At 40.8% G+C, this 10,622-nt stretch overlaps 2 protein-coding genes across 4 annotated transcripts; one reads left to right on the forward strand and one right to left on the reverse strand.

Annotated features, from left to right (window-relative positions):
* The first annotated feature begins 1,266 nt into the window (after window positions 1-1,266).
* Window positions 1,267-6,134, forward strand: LOC116386939 (C-X-C chemokine receptor type 3-like). Its single transcript, XM_031853548.1, has 3 exons — window positions 1,267-1,332; window positions 2,138-2,482; window positions 2,758-6,134. Exons 2-3 carry the CDS (start codon window positions 2,141-2,143, stop codon window positions 3,493-3,495), a joined length of 1,080 nt encoding a protein of 359 aa, XP_031709408.1. The 5' UTR covers window positions 1,267-1,332; window positions 2,138-2,140; the 3' UTR covers window positions 3,496-6,134.
* Window positions 4,954-10,408, reverse strand: cxcr3.1 (chemokine (C-X-C motif) receptor 3, tandem duplicate 1). Of its 3 annotated transcripts, none has more exons than XM_031853545.1 (3): window positions 10,263-10,408; window positions 7,590-7,979; window positions 4,954-7,478 (listed from the first exon to the last, which is right to left on the reverse strand). In XM_031853545.1, exons 2-3 carry the CDS (start codon window positions 7,968-7,970, stop codon window positions 6,741-6,743), a joined length of 1,119 nt encoding a protein of 372 aa, XP_031709405.1. In that variant the 5' UTR covers window positions 7,971-7,979; window positions 10,263-10,408; the 3' UTR covers window positions 4,954-6,740. The 3 variants fall into 3 exon arrangements, with proteins under 3 accessions (XP_031709405.1, XP_031709406.1, XP_031709404.1); XM_031853546.1 differs by having other exon boundaries at window positions 7,590-8,001; XM_031853544.1 differs by lacking the exon at window positions 10,263-10,408 and having other exon boundaries at window positions 7,590-8,978.
* Window positions 10,409-10,622: the final 214 nt, after the last annotated feature.

Here is a 10,622-nt window from a genome sequence, read left to right on the forward strand (position 1 = left end):
TTTTTCCGTGACCCATATAAAGCTGGTCTCTCTGTGCTTCAAAACTCTTCAGCAGTATAACTCATTTTGAATTTTGTATGTTACATCAAAACCTTGCTTGATGTTTGTGATGTGCCAAGATTTTTGGAATAAATATTTTGTAATACAATATAGTGTCCTGTTCTTATATGTATCAACATCTCAGGTTCTCTCTCTGCACGTTTAATTGGCCAACTTTTATCCAGCACAGCATGTAGTTGCCAAGTGCACTGACACGTCTTCTGGTTAATGTAAGTGGTTGAATTTAATGTATTTAAGTTCAAATCTGAGGTACTTGTACTTTACTTGAGTATTTTAATTCAATGCAACTTTGCACTTCTCGATTACAGGCCAAAGTTGTGCTTTTTACTCCATAGTCACTTTTGAGTCAAAACGGTCCAAAACCACTAGTTTAATCTTTGTCAATGCATTGCATTTCATAAGTTTATTTTTTAATAATAATTTATATAATATTTGTATGTAAAATACAAATGTCAAAAGTTAAAGTAGCTTAAAATTTAATTACTTAAGTAAAGTAGCATGCAACTATCAAATGATGTCTTTTATTCCACAGCAATACTTTGGTTGCACACCTCAAACACTATGTTATGTTTTAGTTTTCATCCTTCTGTCTGATTTTTTTTATTTATTTTTTTTTTTTGAGTAAAACCTTGATCCCACTAAAACATCCCGGTCACAGTCTGATGTAAAAAAAAAAAAAATGTAAAAGACCTATTGCGGATTTTCTTCATCTTCATTGTATTCATCCAAACGGGTAAACCCTCAGGTGGTTGGAGCAGGACTCGGGTTTAGAGCCTCGGGTTTAAACTCTTGTTCGGTTTGGAAACACAAACAGCTCCACCTCGTGGAAAGCGGCTCTTTGTGCGGCGCATTGTGAGATGCATTGTTTGACTGTACTTTGTGTTCAGCACTCCCGTGCGGTTCATAGTAGCATCAAGTCAGGCACAGTAAGCGGACGGCCGGAAACTGGGAAATTTGGCCTTCAGAATAAAGCACCTCAATCCCAAGATAATGGCAACGGCAGTAAGGATTGTGCCATTTAGTATCATTTAATGTGCTACTCGCTACAAACACAAGCACACTGTCTAATTCTCAGCCTCTCAGCTTATTTTATTTAGTATTTGTATCAGCTCACGCTGCAGGGATTTCCGATACACGTTTTATTTTGAAAAACAAAATCGAGCGCCTCAGTTTCTTTGTGTGTGTTGGTAGCGTTGTAGAGTATGCAATGTGCGAGACGAAGTGACATTTGATTAACCACAACAATCCGGTGAGAACGCAATTAAAGTGCACGTAAGTTCCTTCTGAGTTTATACTGTAGGCTGTGAAATCACTGTTTGTTCCGCGAAGTGTATCCGTGTTGTAAAACAGCTTGTGAGGTCGCAGCTTTGCTCAATCGTCTGATTCGTTTGTTCCTCTACCCGGGGTGCTGTTGTAATCGATGATTCCCCCGCATCTATTCCCCTCTAATTCTTACTTTAGTCATTGGCAAGTGTTCTCTCATAATAAGCAAGTATATGTTGCAGTTTATATGTAGCCTAGAGACATGATACATAATGTCAGTGGTAGCCAATGTTTGCGGTTCAGATATTCAAGCCTTCACCGGCTGTTTCTTTCTTTAGTTTCAGTTTCGCAGCTGACCTTTGCTGTGGAGCACTTCATGTCTATTTGCGCGAGCGTCTTTGACGTGTCGTATCTTACACCAGTACTTCTGGTTTCGTGGCATACGTGTTCGCGTGTCTATCTTCATCAACAGTAAAAACAGAGTGACTAGAGTTCACAGCCACTGTGCATACAATAGCTTCATAGGTAGTGTGTGCGTGACCAGGGAGAACTGTGCTTTCCGTTTAAACCAACTCCACTGTTGCCTCATATAGTGACATCATCACACCATGTGAGTTCTGAGTGGGTTGAGGCTTGTTTAAATCGGACTTCCCAAAGGGAGAATTTTCAGGACTCAACTCTCTCTCTGAGACACAGCTGACTGTCTCACACACACACATACACACAGAAGGAGGAGTATATAAACTGGTGTGTTTCGACATCTGTCCTCTGAGGCTCTGCAGCATTTTAGATTTCTCTCTCATTGCCTCCACAGTAGATGAACATGATTGTGGTGCTTGATGGATTATTTCGCCAGAACGGCACCTATGACTACAATGACAGCTATGAGTATGAAGAGGACATCGAGCCAGGGGCCAGTAAAGCGATGTTGACCCCGGTGCTGTACTTCTTGGAGTCGATTGTAGGGCTGCTTGGAAACGGACTACTCCTGGCCATTCTGGCTAAGAAGAGGCGATCCTGGAGCATATCGGACACCTTCATCCTCCACCTGTGTGTTGCGGACATCCTGCTGCTGGTGACGCTGCCCTTCTGGGCGGTACAGGCGGTTCAACAGTATGGATGGGGCTTTCTCTGCAAGATCAGTGGAGCTGTTTTTAATGTAAGTACCATGTGGTGTGTGTAGTACAGGCAGCGTCTGGGAAGTGAAGCTGTGAGAATGTTGTGTTTGGCTGTCGGCCATTATTTCCCTCTCAACCAAGGGTCATTGTACTTAAGACTCTTATTGAGCAAGTACACTCCCCGGTCACGTCCACATTTCAGCATTTCTAGGAGGAGGCAAGAGGAGGGGATCAGAGTAGAGGAGAAGTGAAACCTGGCTGGAAGTTTCCATCTTACACTAGATCACAGCTCAAGTTTTCCTCTTCTTTTTCCTAGATCAACTTCTACTGTGGCATCTTTCTGCTGGTTTGCATCAGTCTGGATCACCACTTGTCCATCTTCCACGCCACCCAGCTGTTCTCCCAGAAGAACCCCAGGTTAGCTCACATGAGCTGCCTGTTAGTCTGGATCGCCTCCCTTATCCTCACCATCCCCGACTGTGTTTTCCTGGTGGCGAGGAAAGATCCGGACCAGGGGAAAACCCTGTGTGCTCACAGCTACTCCCAGTCAGCAACTGATTGGCAGCTGGTGTCACGCGTTCTCCACCACACGCTGGGTTTCCTGCTGCCTGCAGCCACCCTGATCTTCTGCTGCTCCCGTGTCCTGCTGCAGCTGTGGCGCGGCTCTGACGGCCTCCGGAAGCAGAGGGCCGTCACCTTCATCCTGCCCCTGGTAGTGGTCTTCTTTCTCTGCTGGCTGCCGTACAACATCACACTCATTGTGGACACCTTCAGAAGCCGCTCGAAGCAGCCAGATCAGCCTGAAAGTTCCCTGAACACAGCTCTGGCGGTCACTTCTGCTTTGGGCTGCATGCACGCCTGCCTCAGGCCTCTGCTCTATTTCGGCCTATGTAGAAACGTCAGGAAACAGACACTGGCCATGTTTAGACATGCTAAAGTTGAATCTGAGAGCTCGCTGTGGGGCTTGGGTGTTGGCAAGGAGGCCCTGCCCGACCAAAATCCCGAAGGGGAAGCGCTGCAACAGATGATAAGTACAGATCATCAGGTGCCGTAAACTCAGTGCTGATTATTGGACAGAAATGCCCTCCTGTGACTCAGAAGGGATCAGAATGATGCTCCACCCCTGAGGGGAATTTAGGGTGAAGTCGTGTCATGGGTTCAAGGGCTGGAGGACCTTATGATGAGAAATAGATATTTTTAGAAAATTACTCTTAGAAATTGCACTTCAATGTGAAGGTTTCCGTGCCACGTCATGGTTGTATTTTGAAATCACTGTTGCATTTTAGCTTGTTACCCTAAATCATGAGTTTTTTTTATTCAATTGTAAATATCTGTATTTTTATTGTGTATTATTGGTGGTATTATTATTATTATTATTATTATTATTGTACTGTTTTATATAAGTGTCGGTGAACAGTGTTTAAGCTGTTAAAGAATCATAAAGCTTTAACGTCATATATGTGCCATAATGCTTAAAATTCTTGGAATGGAATAAGGTAATAGAGAAGCTCTTGTAAATAACAATACAAGATAATTCTTCAGTCAGTGTTATTGTGATCCTCCATCAAGTAGACCGACAGAGTTTGTTACAGTTTGTTGGATGACACAACTGATTCACTTCTTATGTCATCTTCAGGCAGTAAAGACTGTGGATTCCACGATTGTCCAGTGACTGTGTGTGTGACCACAGTGCAGTGAGGGAATTTCCTGTTGGCGAATCCCACAGCCTTATTTCTTTTTGAGTTCTTTGTTGCAACATGGATGTGTGGGGACTGTAGGACAGCGGATGACACAAACAGGTGGTGATGTCATCAGTCAGGTGACAGAAGAGGAGGAGGAAGAGGGGAAGAAAGACCTCAATACTGAAGCTCTTTCATAGCTCTCAGTTTACTCTCATCTAGAGACTTGTCTGTTTGTTTGGCGGAGTGAGAACAGTGGCATGCTTTATGCGTGAGCACAGTTGTCTGGAAAAGGGGTGTAGGTGGCAAATGGAAGAAAGAAGACCAGTTGGAGAAGACGAGATCTTATTCTAAAGATCACGGTGCACGTTGTGTTGAGCACGACATTTGTGGTTTCACCTCCACGTTGTTGGGTCAGGTTATAGCCTGCTAGGCACGCTTGATTTCTGCGCTCAAGGCAAGATAATGTTAATATAAATATGACCTGAAATAAAGTGGTCTTTCACACTTGGGTGTGCTTTTAGAAAGTCTGTGTAAAATAAGGTCACACAAGAAAAGAAAACACCTTCCCTCCTCTCAGACCGCCTATGTTCCTTCCTCTTTCTTATGGTGTTTCAGTTTGTCGAGAGCCAAAGCCTGAAAACTATGGTCTTAATGTTAGAAATGCGGCTTTCATCTGTGGCAGCAGCAACATGTCAAGTATATAGCATTACTGAGTATTGCCTCAGATTGAAGTGTTATTTCCTGTGTCAGCTAGAGCTTCTCACCAAACTTATCAGGACTTTTATTTAATGAATAAACCTGTTATTAGTAGACAAACACGACCTTTGTTGTACCGTCCACAGTAAAGGGAGTTGAGTCCGTCCACAATTCAAGGCTTTTTATTCGTCTAAGTACAAAAGTTAAAAAGAATTGAGCATCGTGACTCGATGACTGAAAACAAGACAAATGCATGTTGACCACATCCCACACAGCGCTTGATGTGTTTGAATGAACGTGCAGTCAAGCTGTTAACTCTGGAAGACTGCGGAAGAGTTTACGAACCCTTCGCTGGCTTTGTTCTCTACCTCAGTGACTGAACCAGTAGAGTAATAACAGGGTATCTATACTACTGGAATCAAACTTAAAGGGATGCTCTCTTTTTAACACCAGTGCCACCAGCCTGCTGTTGTGAAATGTTTGCTGCTCATGTAAATTATGAATGAGACGCGCTGTGATGGAAAACATAGTCTGCCACAAGTTACAGCATTTCCCTTTGCTCATCTATCTTTTTTTTGTCTTTTTTTGCATAGGCAACGTGTTTGAGGATGTGTGGTGGCTTTTTGTGACTTTAGTTTCCTGTCAAAGAGATGTAAGCTATTTCCACTGTAAACCCCTACGTGATGGTTCACAGTCAACTTGTTTTCTACGTAATCACCTGTATCCTGACTATATCATAAGCATAGAGAACATTTTTAGGGAAGTTAGGACATTAAAATATCTTAAATACTCAATACATGCAGAAAGAACAGAGAATACAAAAAGGGCCGTTGCACAATCTAACTTCTAAAGTTTAAATTGTGAAATTCATGCTGCAACCTATCCTCTATCATTTGTTACACGGTATACAGTATTTACTTGACTGATTTGATAACTTCTTTACTAGCTGTATAGGAAAAATGTGAAAACACCAGTTTCTGTTAATTATTAAGTAAAAATCTCACAAATAACAAATGTTTTTAGGGATAAATCACATGGGTGTTGGATAGCATTTTTGACTACCCAAAAACTAAACTTGAATATTTTCTAGGTATTTAAAACAATGTATTTATTCATTCATTTATCTGTTCAATTTTATTTTCTGTAAATTTTATTAAATTCTTTCTAAAATAATTGTCCTTTGAGGGGTCCTGTCAAGCTGTACTGTAATGTCAAAAATATACTGGTTTCTGATTTAAAAAAAATTCTGTATATTTGATTCTGTATTTGAACAATCCATGTACAAAAATAAAATACAACATACAGTAACCTATAATTGTGGTATAAGATATATTTCAAAGCAGGATATATAGCCTTAGTAATAATACTCACTGAAGTATATACATGCTATGTAGCAATGTAGCCTTGCACTCAGAAAATGGAAGTTACTTCTACAACAAGAAAAATAGATCTGCTTCCTACAAGTACAGGTGTTTGACCTCAAGTCCCAGACAGACAAAATGATTTTAGTCATGTTCATGTTGACGATGTTCAAGTTTAGCTACTAATACTGTGAACTATAGGACACTGAAAGAAAACATAGCATGTAACAGGTTATATGACACAGACAATTAACAAAAGCACCTGTATTTACGCTGAAACACGCTGTTTAAGCACGTTTGACAACGGAATTGCGTCCATGTTTGTGTCCATGTTTACTTCGTGTCAGCTGTTGTCATTCACATCCACTGCAACCGGAAAGAAACTGGGATTTACAAGGTTTATGCTTAAAACTTTGGAGTGCTCTATATTGTATACAATCAAATCAAATCCTGATTGCTCGTTTAAAGGCACAGTTTTCTTTACCATATGGGACCTTTCCGTAATTTTGTCAGCTTGGTCAGTTTTGTACATGTGCTTGTTAATACGTTGTGTCTCTCTTCTAAATAGCAATGGAGTTGGAGGTGTCAGCAGACTCGGACCAAATGGAGCTTCTCCTGCTGGTAACAGATTGCAGTTTGACGCTTGTCTTCAGCTTGCAGCCCAGAGATCTCAGGATGTCCAGGAGCTGACGCCGGAACTTCACACCCACAAAGGCATAGAGGATGGGATTGAGGCTGCAGTGGAGGAAACCCACGGAGGAGGTGATTATCTTGGCTGTTTCAAGAGACGTTCTGACCCCGCAGGTCTCGCTGCTGTTGCCGGAATGAAGTGTATCCACCATGAGTGTGATGTTGTATGGCGTCCAGCAGAGAAAGAAAACGGCCACTACTGCCACGATGACCCTGAAAGCTTTCTGCTTTTGGAGGCCCTGGGAGCCGCACCGCAGCCGGTGCAGGATGCAGGAGTAGCAGAAGATCAGGATGACTGAAGGCAGCAGGAAGCCCACCATGTGGAAGAGCAGACGTGATGCCAGTCGCCAGTCACCTACTGCCTCAGAAGCAAAGCGGAGGTAGTTGCGTACACACTGCATTTTTTTGCTTGTTCTATTCTCATTCACAGCTTCCAAAAAGACCCAGTCAGGGATAGAAAGGAGCAGGGAGAGGATCCACACTGCTAAGCAGCTGACCTGAACGACCCAGGGCTTCTTGCGGGAGTACATCTGGGTAGCGTGGACGATGGACAGGTAGCGGTCCAGACTGATGCAGGCCAGCAGAAAGATTCCACAGTAGAAGTTGATCTGAGGATACAAAGAAATCCGACACAAGTGAAAAATCTCTTTGCAACCATGATTTACTATCATGCACTCTAGTGCAGAGTTAGTGCATCTTTGCTGTTGCACTCCTCTTACCGTAAAAACAGCTCCGGTGATCTTACAGAGAGGAGTGCCGAAGGTCCATCCATGATCTTGAGCGGACTGCGCAGCCCAGAGGGGCAGAGTCACCAGCAGCAGGACATCTGCCACACCAAGGTGGAGGATGAAGGTGTCCGTTACACTCCAGGTCCTCCTGCTCTGAACCAGAACTCCCAGCAGCACTCCATTCCCCAGGATGCCCACAACAAACGCCACAGAGTACACAGCTGGGATGAACACCGACTCAAAATGCCCACCCTTGTTCGAGTCGCACATGTCCTCACAGCAATCGTATTCATCATAAGAGTCATTGGAGTACAACTCATCATCGAAAAGGCCAATGAGGTCTCCTCCGGTCAGTGTAAACACCCCGTCCATCAGTGAACTCTGCACAAAAAGAAGAAGAACTCTATACATGAATTCGGTCTGAGCACCACACGGTGGGGCTGTTTACACATTTATCCATCTATCTATTGTCTGTATCTGAATTATCTGCACATTTTTGAAGTTCATTTAAAATGCTCTGTGTAATACAATAAAGGAACAAACAAGACAGATCAGACCACATCAAAGTAAGATAACGATTCAAAACGCACACACACACACCAATCAATTATGTCAAACAAAAGAGGATAAGTCACCATATGCATTTTGAGCAAAATAAGTTTTTGGTCTTTGAGTAACTGGTTTGTAGTCTGTCTATTAGACATAATCCTGAAGTATTCTGGACAAGTTGTATCTCTGCTCACAACCTTTTGGGGTGCATTAGAGTCAATACTTTGAAGGCTAAAGACCCTTTTTGCCGTTCTTGTTAAATGTAAGCACCGCATCATTTCTTGACCGTGGTGTAACAATACCAAGTTCTGTGAGGTTTTATGGTATGATACCTGATCAACTTTATGACTTTCTGCCAATCAACATGATCTGAGTACCCTGTTAAGCTGGAGGAAATTATGACCACCTGAGTCATATTACTGTTCAGAATTGCTTTGAGCCGATTGGGGAAGGGAAAGTCATGCACATGAGGAGAGGAAACGTGCAATTTCAGTTTCAGAGTTTTCCGCAAGAGTCTTGATGCACTAAAATATTCATCACAATGTACCAAATAACCAAAATGGCATGACACAAGAATAACATGGACATGAAACAAAAATAATGAAATACAAATAAGTATGTGGATGAAAAGTGCTTTAATCTGTAACTTGTTGCATAAATTATCATTTGGTGATGATGAATGACTCAAATGCTGCAACTTTATACTGACTGGCACCGTAACGTTAACGGCACATTGTCACGCCACAAATCGCATCACAGTCTGACATACTGCAGTCTCTTACTGTGAACTAATATAACTAGAAAATGCATTTCCTGCTGAAAATGCGTTGGAATGCTGAAATCTGAAATTAATTGCAAAAACATTGCTGAAAATAGATATCCAATTTAAAAAATAAAAAATAAAAAAAAAATGCAAAAAGCTTAATAATTCAAAACGTTTAAAGATTACAAATATGAAAAGTCATATCACCCCTCTCCTGAAAGAGCTGAACATTTTGATATTCAAATGGTTTCTGTGGCTTAAAAAATTTCATCAGTGGTGATATTTGTTGTAGTAGAAGTATTATTAGTAGTAGAAGTATTAGTAATTAGAAGAAGTAGTAGAAGAAGTAGTATCAGTAGTCATAGTAATAGCTGTAGTATTGGTCATAGTATTTAATATAACAGTAGTAGAAGTAGTAGTAGTAATAGTAATGGCAGTAGAAGAAGTAGCAGTAGTAGTAGTAGTACTACTACTAGCAGTAGTAGTACTCGTAGCAGTCGTACTAATAGCTGTAGTAGTATTCCTAATTTTAGTAGCATGAATAGCAGTTGTAGTATAAGTAATAGTAGTAGTGGTAGTAATAGCAGTAGTGGTAGTAATAATATTTATGGTAGCAGTAATGGCAGTAGCAGTAGTAGTAATAGTAGCAACAGCAAAAGTTATAGTAGTAGTAGCAGTAGCAGTAGTAGTAATACTATATTAGCAGCAGCAATAGTAGTTGTCGCAGTATTAGTAAGAGCATTCATTTTTTTTAACAAAAAAGCCTAATTTTGAGCTTGTTTAAATACAGTTAAAGCATTGGCCTTTTATTTTTGAAAGGGTGGGGCTGGGGGGGGGGGGAGGGGTGATATGAATTTTCATATTTGTAATCTTTAAATTCTTTGAAATATTAAGCTATTTGCAATTTTCTTTTGAATGGGATCTCTATGGAGAAAATCTTCAAATCCTGTTAAACTTCTTCAACTTTCAAAGCCTTCTTCTCATACTTTCAGCTACATATGACTTCATATTTGTAATCTTTCAACTTTTTGAATTATTAAGCTTTTTGCAATTTTTTTTAATTGGATATCTATTTTCAGCAATGTTTTTGAGATTCATTTCAGCTTTCAGCATTCCAACGCATTTTCAGCAGGAAATGCATTTTCTAGTATATAATATAATACTATAAATAAGATTTAATTCATGTTTATCGGTAATTAGTTAACTAGGCAAAGATCACATAGACAAAACAGGTGAGAAGTACAAAAGCAGTTGAAATGCATTGATCAAATAATGAATAATGACATGTAATTTATGCATATATATATATATATATGCATCATCTGAATAATTAGGCTATGGCAATAACTTACCAATGTGTGATCTTTTGATATTGTTTTCTCCTCTGTGAGCAGGTTAACAAGGGCACACAGCTGAAATGATCAGTGTCACCAAAAGCACCACGTATAGAGCTACCAAAGGGGCAGCCCAGATAAAAAGCTGTACATCTAACCACGTATGAAACTGTTACGCATATGAGGAGGAACAAAACCCTGCAGGGGGTGTCATGTTATAGGGGAACTCAGGGGAACTGTTGTTTTGATTCTTGGAATTATTTTTGATTTCAACCACACTTTTAGTATTTTTGATGTTCTCTTCAAAGAAACAAGTATCTAAAAAAAACCACATGTGAGTAGACTGGTACACTTTCCATAAAAAGTGAATAACATTTC

This window comes from Anarrhichthys ocellatus, unplaced genomic scaffold (genome assembly GCF_004355925.1).
Source record: "Anarrhichthys ocellatus isolate YVR2014 unplaced genomic scaffold, GSC_Weel_1.0 scaffold13, whole genome shotgun sequence".
Classification (NCBI taxonomy): Eukaryota; Metazoa; Chordata; class Actinopteri; order Perciformes; family Anarhichadidae; genus Anarrhichthys; species Anarrhichthys ocellatus.